The following is a 23,244-nucleotide window of genomic DNA, read 5'->3' as shown; positions in this document are numbered from 1 at the left end:
AGGGCATTGTGTCTCCCAGCTTCTTCGGGGTCCATACATCAGCCAGCCGAGCACAGCCCCTCTGCTGTAATGCAGATAGCAGTGCTATGGCCCATCCCAGGGAAGGGACGTGATTCAACTCTGTCATTTCCAGCCGTAGCATATTCAGAAAGAGTGTGGAGGAGCAGCTCTGATGGAGGGGTGCATCTGTGAGCCACAGGGATGGGGAGGGAGGGCGAATGTGACCGATGAGTTGCTCTCTGGGCTGGCCATGAGCTGAGCACGTCCTGCAAAAGAGCAAGGAGTGAAGCAGGGAGGGGAGGAAAGAGCAGCTTTGAGGAAATAGTTCCACAGCTGAGAAAGAGCCTTTCCTTAAGAGAGCTGTTGGTGTTGACGACATTAGTAGTGTCACTGATGGAGAAATTCAATCACTTCCAATGAGGGAAAAATAATTGTCTCTCGAGGTACAGTAGGTTGTTGTCATTTTCCTATGACACACTCCATCAACTTTCAATTTCTAGCACAAAAGCCCTTCGTTCTCACTCGGGCCTCTCTAATCTGTTGCGGGGAGCACTCATGGCAGACGTGGCATGGCCTGGGGGAGTTATCTGGGAACAGAAGAACTCGAATTGCACCTAAAGTGAGGGCATCACCCAGACCCCGCTGGGATGGGGAGGATGCCAGAGGGGGGAAAACCAGCTCACGTCAGCAGCTGGTGAAATACCTCTTCTCCCTGATGTTCTCCTAAGGAAAACAGCATGGGAGGGGCTCACATAGCTTGGGTCAAGGGATTTTGGGGGTACCCCAGCACTGGCATCTCAGGCAGGCTGGGCATGGGGAAGCTCAAACCCTCTGGGGTTGGAGGATGCAGGTTCAGCTCTATCATCGCTTCCGTTGGTGGCAGGGAGGAGAAGAAGGGGAGAAGCGTGCAGCGGTAGCTGGGACCAGAGGTGTGCGTGCAGGAGAGCCAGAGCTCCCCACCAAACGCATCCCTGCCACTGGGTGAAATAAGAGGTGATTAGCAACGGATCCCAGCATCCCAGCCACAGAGCCTTCTCCTCTGGCATTTAAAGAGGAAATATATATTTAAAAGTACTGCTGTACCAGAGAGAGGTAATGATGTGTTTCGAGGGCAGAGATGGTATCATTCATAAAGCCTGTGCTGCTTAATTACATCAGCATCATTTAGGAGAGGAATGATTTCCCACTTTCTGGTTTGTTTTCCCTCTGTCCCACTGTATCTCGCCATGGCTCCAGCCACTTGTCAGGCTCTTCGGTATCTCTGTCTCCAGCCACAGCTTGAGGCTGGCTGCCAGCCCTGAGGACAGGCACACTGTCACTGTCACCAAGTGCCAGTCCCCCCGCACTGTGGCATGGAGGTGATGCCATCCTGTTCTGACCCAGCGTGCACTAACAGGGGTGAGCCATGGGTTGGTGCCTCCTGTGCTCCTGGGGCAATGGTCAAGATGAGTTAACCCTGCTTCTCTGCTGTCCTTGGACCACTGACTCTACATCCAGTATTCCTATGGACTGGGACAGATCTGCTGCCATCGGAGATGAAGGACACCATCTCCATTAGGAACGGAGGTGTACTGCCCATCCTGGGCCCTCCTCGGGGACCCCGGTGTTCTTCTAGCAGGCTCTTCCCTGCTTCCCCACTGTTGTTGTGCCCAGCCCCGCCAACCAGTCCTCTTCCTGCCAGAGAAGAGCATTTCATGCTGCTTTTAACCAGCCTTCCCTTGCAGTGCTTTGCTTTCGCCTGTCAGCTCTAGCCTGACGTTATTTGGGTAGGAGCAGAGGGGTGGGAGTTTAGAGAGGCAGAACGGTGCTTTTTTTCCCTTCCCCCTTGCATTCATGAGACATTTCAAGTGACACACACAGGCAATAACGCATCACTCAGCCCGAGTGCGGCTTGAATGGTTTAAAAATACGCTCCTGAACTTTCCACCCCTATTCCTGCACAGGCACCATCCCTTTGGGGTCTGCACTTTGGCAAGAACAAGCAAGGAGTTAATCAGCTCGGCAGGGCGAGCTATTTATGGATGTTGCAAGCTCCCTGCTCTTCTCCAATGCCCCGCTCAATCCTTTAATTATCTGCAGTAGTTTTATGCTGTGTATCACCACATGCTCTCTGGGGGAAACCGCTGGGGCTTTGCCAGTTGATGGGGAAGGGGGTGAGAAGGGGGAAGACTCTGCCACATGTGCCCAGGAAAACAGGGGATGCTGTGGGGTTGCTTATCCGTGGGCTGCGTGGAGACCAGGGCATGGCCATGGGACCTTCTGGGACAAGGAATCAGAGCTTATCAGAGCGACAACCCCGGTGGGAGTCGCCTGCGGGGAGGAGGACGTGGCAACAGAAGGTTGTGGGAAGACTTCCCACATGCCTGGGTTCGGTCCCCTGCGTCCCCAAACCCCATGAAACGGAGCCCAGAAGCTGCAGAGCGTAAGATGCGAGGGGGAAGAAGGCAGGAGGGCCCACGTGGCTTGGAGCCTCTGATGTGCTGCCCTCCAGACAGTGCTGCTTCTGTGCAGCACTGCCAGCTTTGGAGAAGAGAGCTGCTGCTGCCAGGACCCTGCGCTTCTCCTCGCTCCTGCTCGCTCCAGGGTAACATGGGAGCTGCCCTTCCACCTCCCGAAAGCCCCTGTGAAGAAGCTGCTCCAGCATCGTAAGAATTTCAGTTAATCCATTAATAGTCTTTGAATAAGTTGACCAAACAAGAAATGAGAAGGGAATAATCTCCAGTGCCTGGAGCTGCGTGGCTGTTAACGAAACCTGCTCTTGGAGCAGCCTCTGCACAACAGCCTGCGCTGCACCTCCCCAGGCATTTCACACTCCTGAGACCCACTCTCAGCACCTTTCCTGGCCATTTAGACTGGAGCTGAGGAACAATTCCTCCCCAGAGGGTGCTCAGGCATTGGAACAGGCTGCCCAGGGCAGGGCTGCAGTCACCGTCCCTGCAAGTGTTCACACAGCGTGGAGATGAGGCCTCAGTGCCATGGGTTAGTGGTGGCCTTGGCAGTGCTGGGCTTGATGAGCTTGAAGGTCTTTTCCAGCCTGGTTGATTCCCTGATTCTACAATAAGATGGTTTGGGGACGCCAGCCAGGACCAGCGCCCGCATCCCCTCCACGCTGCAGGGAGCATGGGCACTGGCAGGGTTGGAGGGGAGAGGTGCACCCCTGCCCGGCAGCCAGGCCAGGGCACCATCCCCTGGGTATACCTTAGGTCCGTGTGAGCAGTGGGTCCGATACCCTGCCAAGGTTCCATCTGCAGCCGGTGCTGTCACACTGGTAAGAGCTGGGGGCAGTTGCTGGTTACACTGGTCTCAGTTAAGTTGCTCGTGGGAGTTGGAGATTCCCAGATTCAGATTTTCCTATGGGTCTAGTACCAGGCATGTGAGGCTGTTCTCCTCCCTACCTGTATCTACCTCCCTCATCTTCTTCCTCCAGCCCACTGCCTTGCAGTTTCCTTCTGGCTTATCCTGGCCAGCACCAGTGATCCTGGGAGACCCCTGGGTTCCTCCCATGAAGCTCTGACCTAGCTCTGCACAGGGAGGGCAGGAATGGCTTCCAGGCTCCCCATCTCCTCCATACACTCTCCCCAAGCTGCACCAAGGGAACATTTGCCCTGGGGCTGCCCCACACATTGCACCCCTTGGAGCAGCGATCAGACCCAAGAGATGTGGGGGGGACTTTCCCCTCCCTCTTTACTTTCTTCAAAGCATTTGTGCTCTGGTTCAGCTTTGGACGCCCCTGTAAGCCCAGTTCTGGTTGGTGCTGATGGGGCAGTGGGGCCACATTGCTATAAAGGCCCCTCCAGCCCTGTGGGGACCTGGCTGTGGAGTGGGGAGCACTGCCAGGAGCCGGGGGCTCCCCCTCCTTCCAGCTCCACTCCGCATGAGGTTGCTGTATTCTCACCTGATTAGCGGATTTGAAATAGAGCCTTTGGCTTTCAGACCCAAAATAGATGTTAGGTCGTCTTTTACTCCGCTGGAGGCTCCTTAGTATGTAAATCCCTCCCCAGCGCAGTCGGTGCAGCGCTGCGCCTTCCGATGGGATGGCACCGCCGGGATTCCGGCTTTGCGGGAGATCCCCAGCTCCGGATCAGCAGTGTCCCACTGAGCAAGGACAGCCACGCTGTCCTCCACCGGGATTCCCCCTGGCACAGCTTGCCCCTGTGATGGGCGCAGTGTTTGGGATGATGCTTTGCTGGGGGGGGGGGGGCAGCATCTCCCCTCCATTACCCTCCCTGTGCGCTCCATGGGACCCGGCAGGTTTCCAGGGCGGATGCGGCCGGCGGGCAGTGACATTTGTTTTGTCACTTACGCTGCTGTCACCGAAGCAAAGGAAAAAATAGCTGCCTCTAGGGGAGCGCTGGGCCCTGTGACACCCGCTTCACCTTACAGCGGCTGATGCATCCGGCAGCATCCCGAGGACCCCTGCGTTCTGCTGGGATAAACGAGCTCCGTGCTGCCGCAGCACAGCCACCTCCCAGGCCCCCCTGGAGCTGGTGGGACACCGTGCTGAGGACCCATGGGCAAAGGGCAGGACCTGTCGCAGGGATCAGGGACGCCCTGTACTGTGACAGTCACATGCTACCTGTGACCTCTCAGCCCTGCCGAACAATGGGTGTTCATTACGTGACACTAATTGCTTGGTACTTTTGCAGTGTTTCCTACCTTGGGAAGATTGAGTCAAAAACCCTGAGGAACCGCCTCTGTTAAACTGATGTTCATTAGAGCTGACTTTGTGCTACCTCATTAGGCTTCTGTAATTGAAGGAGTTAATTGATTATCAATTTTTAGTTCCCGTTTCCCATGCCTGCAAGGCCCTGCTGGGTCTTCTTCAAGGGTCCACCATTCATCATGCGGCTCAAACGTGCCTTGCTGCTGGCAGTCATGGACTGAAGCAGCTTGGGTTGCTCCGTGCATCCCTGTCTCTGTGCCGTGCCATGCCGTAGCCGTGGGGATGCTGGCGCCTCACCGCAGCGACGTTTTCTGTGTGGGTTCTTTGCATTGCAGTATATCCACCCGGATTTGGCACCAGCTTGAAACTCTGTTTAAAATACTTCTGATGGCTCCCCTTTCCGTCTCTGCTTTTTAATGCATATGGATTATATTTGGAGAGGGTGCGTGTGGGGGTTCATCGCTGCAGTGACTCTCTCATGGGTGTGAAAGCGGAGCCTCCGAACCAGCTGCTCCCCAGGCGCCCGCTTGCTGTGCCTCAGCGCTGCGTGGTGGCTGCGCCCCGTCCCACGGTGCAGGGGAGGACCCAGCCTGCACCCAGGGGGTCACGGCATGCATGGGGGGGTCTGCATGGGCTGGATGGGTCGCGGAGGCTGTGTGGGTGCTCTGGCACATTGGCTTTCCTGTGCGCGGGCGCTCGGGCTGCCTCCCTCGCGCAGATGCGCGCTGCCTGACTCAGTCACACGTCGGCTGTTTTTAGAGGCGGCCTTCTAACACCCTGCCTCGCTCAGCAAAAAGCCCAGGGAGGTGCTGTGCTTCCCCCACCCAGCCTGCAACCAAATCCCTGCACCCAGGAGCAGCCTTCGCGGCTTGGCCCTGCTCTGATGGAGATGGGGAGAGACATGGGTGACGTGGTGAGAGGACCTCCAGGTAGTGAGGTGGGGTCGGTCTCTGCTCCCAAGGAACAAGGGATGGGACAAGAGGAACCAGCCTCAAGCTGCACCAGGGCAGGTTTGGATGGAGCTGAGGAACAATTCCTTCCCCAGAGGGTGCTCAGGCATTGGAACAGGCTGCCCAGGGCAGGGCTGCAGTCACCGTCCCTGCAAGTGTTCACACAGCGTGGAGATGAGGCCTCAGTGCCGTGGGTTAGTGGTGGCCTTGGCAGTGATGGGGAATGGTTGGACTGGAGGAGCTTAACGGGCATTTCCAACCTGGTTGATTCCATGATTTGATGATGCCACAGCAGGGCATGGAGCCGGATACCCTCTCCTCTCCATGCTCAGGCCCTCCTCAGCCTGCACCAAGGGCACAAGCAGGTCTCACGAAGCTAGAGGGCAGGGGTGCCCCAGCCCATCTCTGCAGCCAGGGCTCCTGATTTTCCCTGGGACCTCAGGATTTTACCCAAATGCCACTGCTCTGCCCTGGTTTGGGGTCTGCGCCGCATCGCAGATGACAGCAGGGGCAGCAGGAGAGGAGCTAGACAAGGCAAGAGGAAACTGTTGCTCCCACCTTTGTTAGTTTTAACTAACAAGCTGTTTATAGGAGCGACATGACACCTGCTTTCCTCTTTATAAAGTCAATAATTTATGAAAGGTATTAAAGGCAAAACAGCCTCCCGGATAAAGCCTGTGATGCGTGCACTCTGGGTATAAGCCAAACGGGACAATGAGCTACACTTGAATAACACACGAAGATATTTACCCTCTCCGTCTATAAATTATTAAGGGGCTTTTTGCACATAATTACATGAGCTTTTATGTTTCTCACTCCCTGCTTTTAATCCTTTTTGGAGAGGCGCCAGTCACTTATGACAGGAGTTGAGCAAACAGCAAACGTTGTGGCTGGGTTTGGGGCTGCTGAAGATGAGGGAGGTGCAGGAGAGGGCACTGGTGTGAGCTCACCACGCATGCCGCTGCAGGGGAGGGAGATCCAAAGGCAGGAAGTGTAGGGGACCAGGCCAGGGTCCTCTTTGTCCTCAGTGTGGGGTCACGGCGTGGCCCTGGGAACGTGCAAAGCAGGCTCCAGTGTTTTAATTGCTCTCCAGCTGTGCATGTAAATCAATGATACGCAGATGTAATTGGGCGTGCAAATGCCACTAGGAGGCTGTTTACATGTGCCGTGTACATTAGGGGAGCATGTATGTGTGCATAAGGATGTTAGTGACGATTACACTTCCCAGGGTATCTGGGTGCTGCATCCGCTGCCTCCACTTCTCCAGCTCTGGCCTTAGGGAAGCAGAGTTCCCTCCTCTGCCTGCTCCATGCCAGACCACCCCTTGCCCTTCCAATGTGCTTGCCCAGGCTCCAGCACAGCTCAGCTCCCTCCCTTCTCCCCAGCATCCCCTTTCCCTGCACCCCTTGCCAGGCTGGCTGCAAACCTCTTCTAGACTTCAAGGTGAGGAGCCCGTTTCATCCCCCCCCAGGCACCTTGACCCCTTTCTGTTAGTTGCCAAGCATCTGTGAGTCAGCCCCAGCGGGACATCCCGCACCACCTTCCCGTCCTCCTTGTCCAACACAGCTTCTTCATCCTCTGCGTGGGCATCTGACACGACTCTCATGTCCTCTACACTCTGCGCTGTCTCCAGCCCCTCTCTCCTTTGTGTGAAGATCTTTAATCATCACCCTTTGTCCCATTGTGTGGTTCCTATTCTTACACCAAGCTGTTAAAAAGCTCTCACTGTCATAACTTCCTTGTCCCAGAAATTATCTTTCATCTTCTGGATGTGGGCTACAACAGCTGAGATGCTTGATATTATTAATACCTTCTGTATATGTGTCAATGAGCTTAAGAATTTAATAGAGCCTTTTCCTGTAGCCCTTCCCGTGGCGTGTTCAGGCTGCTTGACAGAGCATTGAAGCTATGAGGCACTTGAGTCAGGCTGACATCAGGACATGTGGCCTCTCTCTGCAGCAGAGCATTTCTTAGCAAGACCTAATTTCTGTGCCCTGAGCTTCAACAGGATGGGGTGGCAGCAGTGCCCTGGCAGAGACTTGGCTGAGCTGAGCTGGGGCAGCCCCTGTGCACCGGCAGCTCATGTCCCCTTCAGCAGCACCCGCTTGAGGGGGCCTCCAGAAAGGTTTTCTCCTCTTTCTGCCTGTTCTCTGGAGCATCATGGGGGTCATGTCATGTTTGAGATGGGCAAGGCACGAGTGTGGCATCTCCTGCCTCTCACCCTGCTTCAGCTGAGCAGAGATGCCTGGACGTGGGCTTGGCTGTGTGGCTGCTGCTGCCGGAGAGGCTGCAGCCTCCCAGCAAGCGAGGCTGTGCTGGGGACAGCGCTGGGATCACCCTCAATGGGGACATCGCATGGCTCCAGCCATAGCAGTCCCAAGGAGTGCTTGAGGGATTTTTGGTACATGGCCTCCTTCTGCTCCAAGTCAATCAGCTGACCAGGGCAAGGAGCTGTACAAGACATACAGAGAGAAACCATTATGATGATGCTTGATAACGATCCTCAATTTCGCTCAGGAGCAGCCCTACAATGCAGGATTTGGACTCCCTCCAGCTGATAATGAGAAGCCACTGGACTGACTCAGCCTGCTGTGAGGAGGCATCAGTACACATCCAGATGGCTGTGGGGACGGGGGAGCAGGAATATCCTGTGTTGCCCCTCCATCCCACTCCCCCGCACGCACCCCGAAATGTCACCACCTCCAAGGAAGAAAGCACATGTGATGTGGGAGCACGTTTCTGCTGTGACTGCACCCACAGCAGCCAGGGGCTTTCAGACATCCCCAGGTCCTGCTGCATCCCCGGGGTGGGCAGAGGGCTGTGTTGTGCAGGGCCAGCACCAGGCACCCACACCACCTCTCCTTCCCCATCCCTACAGCCAGGAGGTTACAGCTGCCTTCTCCAAGGACTGGTTAGGACTGGGCAGGAAGGAGGAGCCCCAGGGGGACACGAGGCACCCTCCTCTCTGGGTGCGCAGGGGCAGAGCCCGTGCAGATCCCTCTCTGTCCTTGCTGACAAAGGGAGGAGGCTGGAGGGGCAGACAGCCGATCTGGTGTTCCCAGAGCTGGTGCTGGCAGTACTTCAAGATGTGGTACATCTTATCTCAGCCTGGCATTTGCACGTATTTTCTCAGCTCAGCTTGTTACGACAAAAGTGTGAAAATCTGAAAGAAAAGGAACTATAATAATAATGGGAGTAATTAAAATCCATCTCTCTCCTGCCAGCACAGCTCTTCCTGGACCCTTTGTGGGATTCCTGCACATGTGCACCAAAACCAAGAGAGATAAAGAGCCCCACAGAGGGGCAGGTTGGCTCCCGTTGCCCGGGCAAGGGGCTCGGTCCCTTGTGATGTGTGCAGGTGCCGCCTCTCTGGGAAGGAGCTCGGAGCAGGGATAAACTCCTGCCTCCTGCCAACAGAAGGGAACCATCTGCCACAGCCTGTTATCATCTGAGGATGGCAGTGGCAAAGAGCTGGAGCATCTGTCTGAGGGATGAGCCCCCGCAGATGGACACCCAAATGTTCTGGCTGCTCCCTGCAGGTTTCAAAGAGGAAAATGTTTGAGGAGGGCTTGTGAGCTGAGCTGCTCCCTGCGGTGTGCCCTGCAGCCTGGGGCTGCACGGGGGGGGGCATGGAGCCCCTTGTTCTGAGTCACTCCATGCTGCAAGGAGGCTGGCCCATTTGAGTGCATCTTCGTGGCTTCACACAGTGGCTGGAGTTGGTCTCCAGCTGTTGGGAGAAGGGAATGAAGCTGCAAATAGGTAGGGGCTGTTAGTGGGGCAGGAGAGGGCAGCGCTTCCAGTGGGGTTTGGTTGTGTACTTCTGGCTCTGCCCAGAGCCCTGCCACCTGTACTACACCTCAGAGGCATTGACAGTAAGCTCACCCTTAACTCTGAATGTCCCGCAACAAAAGCAGGAATGATGGCACCCAGTTATCCTGTTCTTTTTTTCTAATGTCCCATTGATGCTCTCCTTCCAGGTAATGATATAAACCTAACCCCTTTGAGCTGCATTGCTGCTCACCTTCATATCAGCCATATGTTAAGGGTGTGCTGTGCTACCCTGTGCATGTGGGATGATCTCAGTCCTGGTGTTAGTCTGTGGTGGTGAGATGCTGGCCAGTGGTGGCCCAGAAGAGCTGGGGCCAATCTGACAGTCCCAGGTAGATCTGTGCCTCCAGTGCTGTGCGGGGCGAGCCATGGGGCTCACTGGTCCTTAGGGATCTCAGCCTTGCTCCTGGGAAGCTGCCCCGATGGCTTGCTCCAGTCCTGGAGCATCATTTAGGGGCAGGGAGGCCACAGGGGATCTGCCAGCACAGAGCTCACGATTGACAGGTCGGTAAACGCAGAAATGGGGGAGCCTTTGGGGCTTTCAGGAGGGAGCCAGTGCAGTTCCTGCTGGGATCAGCAGGGTTTATTACTGCCGGGATCTGCCTTTGCCTGAGGTGCCCTTGGGGCTGTTGGGTAAGGAAGTGTTGTCCCTGAGGTGGGGTGAGAGTTACCCCTCTGCTTGTGGAGGAAGGGAAAAGCCCAAACAGCTCCTGGAGGAGACTGAACGTACCGGCTCCTCTTAAACTCCGGCACCGTGGATAAGGGCCTTGGAGCCCCTGTGCCCAGCTGGCAGAGCAGGTAAGAAGCGATGCTTCCTTTCTGCCCAAGTCAGGAATCACACTCAGAGGTGACGGAAAGGGCAGGTTTTGCACCGGACCTGCCCCTGTCAGGGCGTGCACAGATGCCATCTCAGCCAGAAAGCTCATCTCTGCTCTGCAAACCAAGCCCCGTCCTCTGCCGCGCCGCCGGGGTGGGGACAGCGTCGGAACGGAGGTGGGAAAGACGGTCTTGGAAGGCCCCCTGCTTCCAGGCAGCGCATAGCATCGCGCTCGCATGCCACCAGTGCTGCTTGCATAGCGGATTCACCGTATCTTTGTGGAAGGGCTGAGGTGAAATTTCCCCTTCGCACACCAGACAATGCCAGGAATGACTCTGGAGTGTCAGCATTGAATACACGGTGCCCTGCACTTGTTGGGGCTTTAACCATGGAGGGGGGGAGCATTAGAAACAGCATTCAGAGCTCTTAGCCTGTCTTTTGTCCTCTGTGTTTTTTTCCTGGCCGCATTCAGATTGCAAGCTTTGTCTGTGTTTGTGAAGTGCTATTAACATCGATGGCATCGCTGAAATAGCCATAATAAGAGGCATCGATTTGCACTCAGTAAAGGTCTGAGGACCACTGAGAGGGGCCAGGCTGAATTTCCTCGATGTGAGGAGCGGAGCACGCCGGGCATTCACACACTGGCTGTCACCCCTCTGCTGTTTATTGCCGCAAAGATCCTTTGCCCCAGGGGAGCCGGGGTCTGCGCCGGCGGGATGAGAGGCGGCAGCCTGGGAATGGGCAGGAATGGCGAGCGGGAGCAGGGAGCTGGAGTGATTCAGCCCTCAGCTGGCGAGCTCGCTGTGCCTGCTTTTTGTTTGTTGCTGCCCCACTCTGAAGCTTGCGTGTGCTGGGCAGGAGGAGAACACGCTCCAGTGCGAGCTCCAGGGAAGCAACAGGCTCTGTGTGAGTGCAGAGAGGGGCTTGCGCCCTGCCTTTGCTCGCAGCCCATGCAGGGACATGGTTTCAGGACAGCCCCTGGGCTCTGGTGCTCCAGGGCAGGCAGGCACGGGCATAGGATGGAAGGTTGCCATTGCACAGGAGGAGCTGGGCTGAGCACGCAGCTCTGCTTTCACAGGAGGGAGGAAGGGAGGCCTGCCCAGAGGGATGCTCTGCATAGGAATCTCCATCCCTGAGCTTGGTTAATGGCTGGTGGAGGAAGGCCAAGCCATCATCTTCAAAAGCTCCCACTGGCTGCAAGAGCCGTCCAAGGGAAGGCCCATGGGACTCAACAAAGGGGCTGGTGCCAATGTGGAGGGCACTGGTGCAGCTGCCTTGGTTCTGTCTACTTTGGCCCGTGGCAGGGGACAGCTGGGCAGAAGCAGGACAGAGTGGGAAGAGGCTTGCTGAGGGGAAGCAGGAGGGGGGAAATGCATATTAGAAGCAAAGTTTGTGTCCATTATTGCTGGAGAAACCAGCTGCTGCTGGAAGAGCCAGGGCTGGGCAAGTCTGCTAATGCTGCTCGATAAATCAGTGTCCATTATGGAAGGGGGTGAAGCAGTGGGCAGCCCTCGGGAAGTCGTGCACTTAGCCCTGAATGAGATGCCACCAGCTCAGCATGCACCAGGCCTCCAAGGAGGCGTTCGGGACCACTAGGGCCCAGATCAGAGGTGTTCCCCCCTTACAGCCCTTTTCCTCCCATGTGTCGGGGCGGGGATGGGGTGCCAGTGAAAAGCAGAGGTGCAAAACGCTTTGCAGAGGTACCTGCTGTGGGACGGAGCGCTCTGAACACCCCCTCCCCCGGGCAGCCCGGCACCTTCCCTCGCAGGCTCATGCAGGGCTGGGCACTGAAGCAGGGGCCACCGGCGGCATCCCTCCTCCAGCCCAGCCCCTGCGAGCAGCGCGGGGCGGCGGACAGGGACCGCGCGGGGTGCCGGGGGCCACCGGCTCCGCTCTCCCTGTACCGCCGGTAGCGGGGCGCGGGGAGCCCCGTCCCGCAGCCCCCGGGGGGCCGCCCCTCGCCGCGCTGGAGCGGGGGAGGCGGCGGGAGGAGGGGACTGGCGCTGCCGCCGCCGCTCCCGTGCCCGCACCGCCCCGCGCCCGCCGGCGGCTCCTCCCGGAGGGGAGGCGGGGGCCGGAGCGGCGGCGGCTCCCAGCCCGGCCCCGCCGCGGCAGACCCGGCCGGCGGCAGCGGGCGAGCGGAGCCCGGGCCGTGCCAAGCGCGCTGGGGCGATGCCGCCACCGCCGCCCCGCAGCGCCGCCGCCGCCCCCCGCACGGCGGGTGCGGAGCGGAGGCAGCCGGTGACCGAGCGTCCCTAGGGCGGCCCCGCAGCGGCCCCGTGCCCGGACCGCGGTTCGGGGCTGCAGGGGTGTGTGGGGGGGAGCGGCTCGGACCCGGGAGCGCCGCCGCCTCTCGAGCTGTCGCTGCGGAGAGGGGGAGCTGCGTTACTGCAGGTGGAGGGTTTGGCGGGGGGGGGCGGCCAGGGGAGATGCCATTTCTGACCGAAGGAGATCGCCGGCGAGAATGAGATGCAGGTGAGCGAGACGGGGGTGCTGCGGCGGGGGGAACCGGGGCTGGCGGTACCGGCGGTGAGGGGGAGCCGGGGGGGGGAGCTCTGTCCTCGACCCCTCCCTCGGGCCGGACCGGCGCTGGTGCTCGGGGGAACTTAGTGCGTGCACAGGAGAGGGCACGGCCGGTGCGTGTGTGTGTGTGTGTGTGTGTGTGTGTGTGTGTGTGTGTGTGTGTGTGTGTGTGTGTGTGTGTGTGTGTGTGTGTGTGTGTGTGTGTGTGTGTGTGTGTGTGTGTGTGTGTGTGTGTGTGTGTGTGTGTGTGTGTGTGTGTGTGTGTGTATGCGTGTGTGTGTGCGTGTGTTTGCGTGTGTGTGTGTGTGTGCGTGTGTGTGTGTGCGTGTGTGTGTGTGCGTGCCGCGGGAGCGGGGCCGGGTGGCGGGGAGCGGAGCGGGCACCGCCGGGCGCGGAGGGGCAGCGGGGCCGGGGACTGCGGGGCGTGGGGCTGGAGGCGAGCGTGTGCCCCGGGGCCTGGAGCCCTCCAGCCCCGCTCTGCCTGGGCGGCTCCCCTCTGCTGTTGCCCTGCCCGGCTCCCTGCCTTGCTCCAGCCCCTGCGGGAATCGGCAGCTTCCAGCCACCCGGGGCTGGGGTCCCGGCCCCCCGGGACTGACTCTCCCGGTGATGGGCTGGGGCTCGGTGGCGCTGAGGCGAGCGCAGAGCTGCATCCTGATGTGGGAGCTCTCCTCCTCCTCCTCCCCTGGTAGTTAAGCAGATGAGTTAGCCGCTCTGGAGCAGATTGCAATTCAGGTAGGGTATGGCCGGGACAGCGCTGCCTGGGGAGCAGGGAGATCAGCCTCAAGCGGGCAGTGCCCAGCTCCCCCAGCCAGCGAGGGTTAATTCAAGAGGAGGAATCGTCCCTCTCCCTATCCCCAAGGCAGAAACGCGAAGGGTTAAATACGGGCAGGCAGAGCTCTGAGTGACCGGGCGGGAGGCAGGAGCCATGGGGGGTGATTTTCCATGGCAGGGGCTCACCTCTCCATCACCAGCCCCCCAGCCTGGAGGTAGGTGAGTCGGGGGCCGTGGGCAGTTCCTGCTGGGTGGGATGATCCCTCAGGTTCCAGGGGAGTTCTGGAGACCCTGAAGGGCCCCCCTCCACTTGAGCTCAGCCCCACACACAGAGAACAGGAGATGCTGGCCGCGGGGGCTGGGGGGGGCGGGTCAGGCTGCCAGCGCGGGCTCAGCCCTCGGTTTGGGTCTGGCAGAAAACAGGAGGGGTTAATGTGGAAGGGACTTCTCAGGCAGCCAGGGTTGCAGGGATGCTCCGGAGCCTGCTGGCCAGAAGGGCTTCGGGAGCCCTCCCGGGCAGTGCCGTTGCTTGTTGCTCCCTGATAGCGTGTGTAGGTTATTGGGTTTTTCACCTTGGGTGTATAAATAGTGCGAGCGGAGGGCAGAGGCATGGTTTGCTCCAGGGGCTGGGGGTGCCGCCTCGCAGGAGAAGTGGGAGTGTGGGTGCTGTGAAAGCGAGGTGCAGTAGGCGGGAGGGACAGCGGGTGAGTGTGGGCACGGGTGGGACCAGGTCTCCCCGCCGCGGGTGCATGCTGGATGCTGGCTGGTGAAGCCCAGGCTCTGCTGCCTCTCTCTGCCTGTCGCTCCCACCCGAGCAGTTGCCATCCGTGGTCCTTCCACAGCAAACGCCCTTTCCAATAAGAGACCCTCCGTGCTGGCCTGCAGCAGGGACCGCTGACAGCCCCCAGCCCATGCTGGGGTCTCTGCCCGCAGGGACAGGGCAGTTTGGGCATGCCCAGGAGCAGCCCCACTCCGCAGATCCCCTTCTCCCTTCTCTCTTCGTCTCCCCTTCCCCTGCACCACCTACCGGAGCCGGGCTCTGGAATGAAATCCCTTCCACATCCCCGTCCGAGCCTCCTGCCAGCCTTAACCCTCTGCTCGCTGCTCTGCCACTTGCAGCAGCCCTGACCTGACCTTCACGCCTGCTGGAGATGGCCGTGGAGCTGTGACTGCACGGGGCTGCATGGACCCTACCCGGGCTGCCTGCGCTGCCCAACCCATCCCAGCCCCACACCAGCACCACAGCCCCCTTGCCATGCCTTCTGTGTGCGGCTCCGGGCTCCTTCCTGGAGCCCGTTGGCTCGGTACCTTAAGAACGTGGAGGAGAAGGGGCTTCTCCTCCTCCCTGGGCTGTAGCTCTCAGCCACCTCGGAGCTGGCAGGGCTGTGGCAGTGGCGCCGGCTGCTTGGGCAGCCCCTGCTTTCACTGGGGCTCCCATGGGCTGGGCAGGGAGCGACTGGAGCAGATGCCGGAGCTGGGGAATGCAGCACCTAGGGAAGAGTCAGGTTTTCCAAGCCTTTTTGTGGAGGGTTTAATTGCAAAACAAATGGTTATAGTTCTGTAATGCCAAACCATGCTGCAGTTACTCTACACCTATAACGTAATTACTCTGTGATACCTCTAATTACCACTGTTTCATATCACTGAAAGGTTAACAGCATGACTGAATGACTTATTGTTCCTTGAGTCTCCTACTTAATACAGTCACTGTAATGATGCTGAAGTTTATATTGCTTGATGTATGTAACAAGTATAAAATCCTGTAACTTCAATTTTATTCCAGGGCTTGAGAAATCCCATTATGATAACGCCACAATTGCAGTGTAATTGTAGTGGAATTGCTGAATTACAAAGCTCAACCGAACCTGTTGTGGTTCCACCATGTGTTGGGTGCTGGGGTGACACTGGGTGACATCTGTGTCCCCCCTCGAGGCAGGGCAGGCTGTGCTTGCGATGGGCACACACATCTCTGTGGATGTCCTGGTGGACAACGCGGCTCCACCAACTCTTGCCAAGCTTCAGGTGTGGAAGCTGCTGGAGACTCTTCTCCATGTCCCCCCCTTGGCTGTGGCCCCTGAGGCAGTCTGCTTGGGCTGTGCTGGTGCTGGGGTGGATGCAGGAGGTGCTGTTGGCTCGCATTGCCTCTCCTTGCGTGGCACAGCCCAATGTGAGCTCCTTGTCCCCATGCTCCCCCTTTGTGCCCAGCACCATGGCAGTAGCTTGGGGCTGGTGAGAGGAGGGCAGAGCCCGGAGCATGGCGAAGGAGGGTGAATACATCCAGTCACTGAGTCAGCAGCTCTCCTCCGTTCTGTGCTGAAGGGAAGGGAGCAGGGTTTATCCTAGCATGAGCAGAAATGGCTTTTGGTGGGAAAAGAGCCAGAAGAGCTCATTAGGTAGCAGGGGAGGCTGGGATGAGAGAGAAGAGGGCTGCAAACGCTTAACTCAAATCAAACAACCCGAGAAAAATAAAGGCAGAAACCAAGCGAAGGCCACGGCCTCAATTTTCTTCCAAGTCTATTTTTTATCCCCTTCTCCCTCTCCATCCAGGGGAGTAAGGACTGGAGCTTGCAGAGGGGAATGGCTGCATGGAGAGAGATCTCCGTGCCTCTGCCACGTGCCCCAGCTCCCTGTGACCCCGCTGGGGACACGTCCTACAGCCCGCTGGAGCCTGCAGCCGCTGGGACAGGGCCATGCAGGCGGGGAAAGGAGCGGGGCTGGCTCGGGAAGGGCAGGACCCCGGCACCGTCAGCAGCACAGCGTGGCCTCTGCGCCCCGGCACAGCCCGGCACACTGAGGTGGCTGTGTCTGAGTTAATTGTCAGCGTGAGCCGGGCAACTGAATGAGTGCCGCTGGATGACACAGGGTCCTGTCCCTCTTTAGGCTCCCTCCATCCCTGAGAGCAGCAGGGCTCACGGCCCTGGAGCCAAGGGCTGTGCTGGGCCAAGACGCAGGTGGTTCCCACCTCGCAGGAGCAGCAGTGGGAGGTGACTGACAGAACCCACCTTGCCCTGCGAGGGGATGCAGGGTCGTTGATGCACTGGCAGCAGCATGGCCATGTTGGGGGGCCCTGCTGTGAGCCCCACCAGAGGATCAGTCCTCTCTCTGGCATCGCCAACACCTCGCCCACCATCCCTTGCCCCATACCGCACCCAGACATCTCCTAATGGAGCACAGGGCCAGGCTAGGCAGCAGGTCAGCATCCCTGTTGTAGGAGCCAGGGAACTTGGCTTGGTTTCACTCATTCTGCTGGTTATAGGCACATAAATGGCTCCTGTTTAACCATCCTGCATGTTTTCTTCCACAATGTTTTCCATAAGCCAGTGAGTCTTCCAGTGCCCACAGCATCCTGCAGTGGCCGCATGTCCACACATGGACGCGACTCCCAGGCTCCAGAGGCACGCACACACGTCCTGGTCAGAGGCCAAGGGCTTTCCCCACTGCAGCCCTTGTGTCCCTTGTCTCAGGGCTGGGGTTGGTGTCCTGAGGTGGGCACGGTCCCAGAGGGTCCCTGCAGGGGGTGAGGAGGTGCAGGGCCAGGCTGTGCCACCCAGGGCACGGTTCCTATGGCCCCAGTGATGCTCAGATGGCAAAATACCTGCTGGAGCCACCAGGCTGGGCTGAGCCCTGCTTTGGGGACACACCGAGCACTGCTCCCCAGGGGATGTGCCTGGGAGCACCCACCCCTGCCCTTGCTGCTGGTTCCCATGGTGCCTCTGCCACCCTCGCTGTTGCGTTCCCCATCACCCCACATTGCTCTCCGTTATCTCGGTAGGACCCACTTGTTGTCGGAGTGCTTTTTTTGTCATTTCCATTCTGTTTCTTCATCAGAATGCAAAACATTAAATATCGCTTGTGTAATTATGGTTAATTTCATAACCAGCACCTTAATTGGATTGGTCTCTGATGGGGAATTCTCGTAGGAGGGAGAAGCAGAAATATTTTGACGTGATCTATTCTTTTCAGCTCTTCGTTTGGATTTGAGATGTCGAGTGTGAAATGGGAAACAACTGATTTAGACCTCAGAGGCAACCTGGGGGTGGCGAGCAAACCCTGAGCGCTCGCAGAGGCTCTTAACCAGGCACACGAAAACCTCCCCCCTGCCCCTACCTGACCCCGGCCTTTCCCCGCAGCCCTTTCGGATTGGGAGCAGTAGCAAGAGAGGCAGATTAATGGGATCTAACCCAAAATGGGAGCCAGGGGGATATGATGGGCGAGCCCTGGCCTGGCAGCTCGCTTCTGAGCCAGCAATGCTGTGGTACAACAGAGCAAGGCACAGGAATGAGGATCAGGTGGAAGAACTGAATGGCAGCTGTGCTCTAACTGAGTGTGCTGTGCAGGAGCCAGGCGAAGGGAGGGAACTGGGGCCATAGTTCTTGAGCAGCATCAAAACCTCCTTCTCTGGCCCATGCTGGGGGAGCCTGGCACAGCTCTGCAGGCTCCCACTGGGTCTGGGTCTGCTCCAGGACCTCAGGGATGGGAGAGACACCCAAAGGGATGCCTCCTTCCTGCTGGGAATAGGGCAGGGAAGAGCCCAGCAGCATCCCCAGCCCTGTTGTGCTCCGGTGAACCAGGTTGTTTCAGCACTGCTCCAGGGGCAGTGGGGATCCTGGGGCTGTGCCATTCCGTGGCCATGCCCCGGAGCTGTGGATTGTGTCGCCGCTTTGGGCTTGAGCTACGATTTGCTCCGGGAAACATGGAATTGCACTGCCATTAGGTGCTGCCATTAAACTGATTTGTGCTCAGCCTGTTTATCCTTTTCAATGGGAAATGATACAGAAGCTGAACCGAAATGGAAACCCTGGCCTTGCATTTCCGATTTAATTCCTATGCACTGTATTTCCCCGTGATTACTTTTGTTCTCACACACAGCCCAGCGTGCAGGCTCTGTGTTATTATCAGCATCGCTGGAGAGGAGGAGGAAGGGGCGGAAAGCATCTCTTTCAGCTCAAGCAAAACACAACAAAACCAGCCCAAAGCAGCCCTCCATTGAGGGCAGTGGGGAACCGCTCCATTGCCATGGTGGGTCCCTCCTCCTTCTCCATGCCCACAGGATGGAGCTGCCCACTGGAAGACAGGAGGCTGGGGAACAGCACAGCACCCCTGAGGCTGCCGGCGTGCTGACACCCTTTACCACAGGCATTAAACTGATTGATTGTGCTTTTTGCCTGTGCTTCACAGGGAAGTGCCCCCTTGCTAGTAAAATCACTGCCTTGGATTGCATGGAATTGCCCTAAACAATCCCAGTTTCCAGTTTTCCCCTCTCAGTAAGCATTTCCCACCTTTTCCTTCTTGTTTTTTTCAGGGGGGTGGAGGGGGGTGCATGTGTGGACCAGCACACCAGGAGCTCTATGCACAGCCCGTATACCTGCACAGGACATGTATGAGCAAGGCTGGCAGTGTGTAAAGCCCAAATCTTGACCATGTCCTGACATTCCGCAGGGATTTGGGGCTAGGAAGGGCTGGCGAGGTGCTGACCCCCATCCCTGGCTGGCTGGCACTGCCTCCCACCCGCTCTGCCCAGCATCACGGGCTCACTGACTGCAGGACAGGCAGGCTCAGCCGTGGCTCAGCACAGTTGGTTTTTATCTAATCTATTTTATTGTTGAATGAAACAATAACAGCAAATACAGGCCCTGAAGACAAGCCATAAATAATGCAGAAATCAAACAAGCGAGGAAGGGGGAAAGAAAAAAGAATTATACATGTAAAACCAGCAGAGAGAGCCAGGCCGGGAAGAGGAATCTTCTCTGCACGTTTGCCATCACTCGTGTTCTCTTTGGCTCCCGTTTTCCCCCACTTCTCTCTTCCTGGAGTTCCTGCAGCACTGGATTTGTTATTATGTGAACAAAACTTCATCATAACTGGGAGGAGAGGGGGGAAGAGAGATTTGGCTTGAGGAGGGAGCTGGAAAGGAGGTGGATGGACAGGACCAGAGCTTTCATCTCTTGCAGCGCCTTGGAAGCCTTGCCTGAGCCCACCACCCTCTGCCCCTGTGTCCTGTGGGAGATGGGCTAGGGACAGCTCTGGCAATGCCACCCATGGTACCACTGGTGCTGGCTGTAGGGCGCACACATGCCCTCAGTGCCCCATGCAGCTCGTCCCACTGGTGGGTTATCACAGAGCCATCCTCGCTGCGCCGGGCTGCAGGCAGCCTCTCCCAGGAGGCGTCCTCAGGCCACTTATTTTAGGCAGCGGTATAAAAATATCAGGGCCGGTCCGAAAGGGAGGTGAATCATGAGGTTCCCCTGGAGTCAGCAGAGCCGCTGGGTTTATGTGCTCTGCGTCCTCCTGCTGTTATCCCCAAGGTTTCCCAGGGAAGACACAGCGCTCTGGAGCAGCTCTTCTCTAGGTATCCTGCGCTGGTTGTAGGGGTGTTCAAGGGATGTGGCTGGGGACTGATGTGATGCTGTAAGTACAGTCTAAACTGCAGTTCAGCTTAAGGGATGGGAGCATTCCCTACAGCAGCGATGCTCTGTAGTGCTGCAGGCTCAGGATGCGCTCACTGGTCCCCACTTGCTGTTTGTGTGGCGTTAGGGATGTTGATCTGGCTTTCCACCTTCAAACCAGTCCTGGGGACACAGCGGCTCAGAATTGCGGCTGTTAGAGGGGGGGTCACATCACAAAGCTTCAGTGATGTCCCCTTATGGTTCTTATGGTGGAGTAAGGTTGCTCTTGGGTCTGGGTGTCAGGCTGGCTTGGCAGGGGAGGAAGCACCAGGGCTGCTCCCCGTTTCCACTTGTGTCCCTGTTTTTCTGGTGCTGGAGCTGAGGAGTGCTCCATCCCTGCTCCAGGCACTGAGCAGAGCTCCAGGGCACTGCCGAGCCCTTTAGGCAGAGGGGACAGGATGTCCACAGGCAGGGAGCACTGGGGAGGGAGCAGCTTGTCTTGGTGCCAACACAGCTCCTCACCAGGCCCTTCGTGGTGCCCCCAGGTGTGGTATTTGGGTGATACCGCATTGGGGTATCCAGATCCCATTGGGGTTACAGCTGCTCTGCCTGGCAGCGCCTCGGGGCTGGTGCCTGGGTCTGGGGGAGTGCGATGCCACCGGACCAGCCATGGAGGTGATCCCGTACATCGTTGCCATCTGCTCCTGACCGGGAGGAAACACGCTCTGGCAGTGGGGTGACTTTGTACCAGCTGCTCTGTGCTGGAGGAGGTGGTGTCCTGCCCCTGACACAGCGCGGGGCTCAGCACCGGCACCGTGCAGCTGCACGCTGCCTGAGTCAGCAGCACCGAGCCCTGTGGGACCTGCCCTGGGCACCATCCTGCAGCCCAGCACCTACCACCTCGCCCCGCCGCGATGGCCATGGAGCCGGAGAGCAGGGGATGCCTTCACAATGTCAGTGTGACCCCGGCGGCTCTGACAGAAGACACGCACTGGGCAGACCTCTCTTTCACCTCTCCGCTGCAAATGTTTCCATAGCCCTCAGAAGAGCCTGGAGTTTTTCCATCCTCCTTTCACTGCTATAGACAGGGAAGGAAAAACATCTAGAGAGACCCTCCTGCTGTCCTGAAGTGTCCTCTACCCAGTGCTGGTTCACCACTCGAATGCCTCTGAGCTGGGTGAGCACCTACACCATCCTGGTGGCCCAGCCCATGTCCGTGGAGACAGGAATCCCAAGGAGATTTGCCAAAATAGAGAAAGAAAAGGAGAAGCCCCACCAAGCAGCTGTGCCTGGCCTTCCCAGCATCCCAGCGCTCAGCATCCTCCTGCTGCTCTCTGGCCCAGCATAAAACATCTCTGATTCTGGAGCTCCCAGGGCCAACCCTTGGGAGACATCTCCCACGAGCGGGGAGTGTGGCTGGCCCTGAGCCTGAGCTCCACACTGTGCTGCACCCTTACACTCCTCATTTATGTGTTGCTAGCTCAGGGCTTTACACCCCCCCCCCCCCCCCCCCCCCCCCCCAGGCATCCACAGCTGCCTTTGCAATTACTTATTGATCACTTGTCAGGATGTTTTCTTTGCTGATGGGGCATTGAAGCATGTGCAGCCAAAGAGAGAGAAAAGGCGTTAAAAGCGCAGGAGCAAAGGTGTGAGGAGGGTGAGCAGCTCCCACATAGATGTGATTGCAGCAAGAAACAGCCTCAGCAAAAACTGCTCTGACCGGGAGCTCCCTCCCGTCGCCCTGCTCTGGTAACCTGCCTGCCCAGCCTCAAAACCACGCTCCAGGTTGGCTCTGGGCCATCGCTGGCTGTCCCTCCACCACTCATACCTGTCCCTGCATCGAGCACATCCACAGCTAAACCGGTGGACAGCTGGGCTGAAGCCTGGGCAGCATCCTGCATCCCGGCCCCTCAGCCCGTGTTTGAGCTCTTCCTCCCTGTGCATCCCTTCCCCTTTGTTCTGCTCCTCTTGCCCTTTGGCTCCGTGCTTCCCTGATGACTCCCCACGTTTCGGGTGGAAAGGGCCCTTTTCCACGAGGAAACACCTTTGAGGGCAGTCCTGCGGGCCCTCTGCTGCCGGGGTCTGGTGCCAGCCAGGCGGTGTCAGTGCCGGAAGGGAATTTGCATCTTAAATACTTCTTGGTGCTCTCTTACAGCCCCAGAGCAGCTGCCAGAGCAGATCAGGTTCCTGCACACCTATTCCAGGCTCCCGGTGCGGAGCAGCTGAAAGCAGATCCTTGGGAAGGCAGAGCCAAGGCTGGGGCTGGACTCACACCTCCCTGTGGTGACTGCAGCGGTGACCCCAGGCTGGGGTCTGGGGTGGGCTCCTCGCCATGGCCCATTCGTTGCCTTGCTCCTGTGTCCCCACCACCCCAACTCAAAGGGTCCTTCTCAGTGTCTGCCTGTTTCATCCCCATTCTTACACCCTCCTGTGCTGCTTCTGGAGGATGTGGGGCCAAGGCGGGACACAGGGCAGCCCTTTGTGCTCAGCAGCCTGTTTTCATGCCCTTCGTTAGCAGCTCATCCATTAATGAAGGCCCAGAGGAAATGCAGCAGCAGCTTCCGACCACTCAGGCCAGTGCTGTGCCTCCAGTCACCCCCAGCAGTGCTCGGGGCTTCCTTTAGGCTCTCCCTCTTTGGGTTGTTTTTAGCCACATGAAGCAGCATGGTCCCAGGAGGGAAACTGCCCCACGTGCTTTAGCCCCTGCTCCCACCCATTCCTGGAGCCATGCTCCCCACGGACACTGGGTGGGAAAAGAGGAGGAGCAGGGAGCGGGTGGGGTGGGGAGGAAGGAGAAACAAAGCAAAAGGGCCCACAAATGCACGCTGGGCACAGGGGAATGATGGAGAGAGGAGGAAATGGGCACGAACGTGTTCGGCAAATTAAAGCTTCTCCCTTTGTTTTGCTGCTTTGCAGATAGCTCCAGGAACACTTAGTGAGGAGCCCGGGCTCTGGATAAGCAACTCTTTTAGCAGCAGGAAAGGTTGTTAAATATTTATTTGTAAACCTGGAGTCTTTATCTCTAAAATGGAGTCAAGTTCAATAAAATCTGATTTAGCTGGAGCAGCTCGGAGCAGACGGAGCCCTGACTCCGAGCGCGGTGCCTCGGCAGCTCAGCGTGGAGCCAGCAGGACAGAGATGGGGTGCAGGATGGACAGATGGACACGTGCTCCCCCAGCCCCACAGACACCCCCCCCCCACACCAGGGACATGGCTCGCTTCATCCTAGATCCCCTGTTGTCGTTTGATGTTCTCCGAAGCATCTGGTTCAAGGGTGCCTGTCTCGCACGCTGTGATTTACGGCTG

The 23,244-nt window shown here is 58.1% G+C and overlaps 1 protein-coding gene across 4 annotated transcripts in view; it reads left to right on the top strand.

The window, feature by feature from the left end:
• LINGO1 (leucine rich repeat and Ig domain containing 1) overlaps positions 1-23,244 on the top strand; it is a 150,023-nt gene that overhangs the window by 121,121 nt on the left and 5,658 nt on the right. The window contains exon 1 of one of the 4 annotated variants that reach the window (XM_057412961.1): positions 12,581-12,733. The exons of the other annotated variants lie outside the window; for them this stretch is intronic. Within the exon in view, the coding sequence (XP_057268944.1) occupies positions 12,728-12,733 (6 nt within the window). The 5' untranslated portion in view covers positions 12,581-12,727. Of the gene's footprint in view, positions 1-12,580; positions 12,734-23,244 lie in introns of those variants that run through there. 4 annotated transcript variants of the gene reach the window in all.

The sequence above is a fragment of the Pezoporus wallicus genome, unplaced genomic scaffold (genome assembly GCF_028554395.1).
Source record: "Pezoporus wallicus isolate ANWC-B61680 ecotype Strahan unplaced genomic scaffold, APGP_CSIRO_Pwel_v1 contig_13283, whole genome shotgun sequence".
Lineage (NCBI taxonomy): Eukaryota > Metazoa > Chordata > Aves > Psittaciformes > Psittacidae > Pezoporus > Pezoporus wallicus.
The sequence above is the reverse complement of the archived record's forward strand: the minus strand, read 5'-3'. Positions and strand labels throughout refer to the sequence as shown.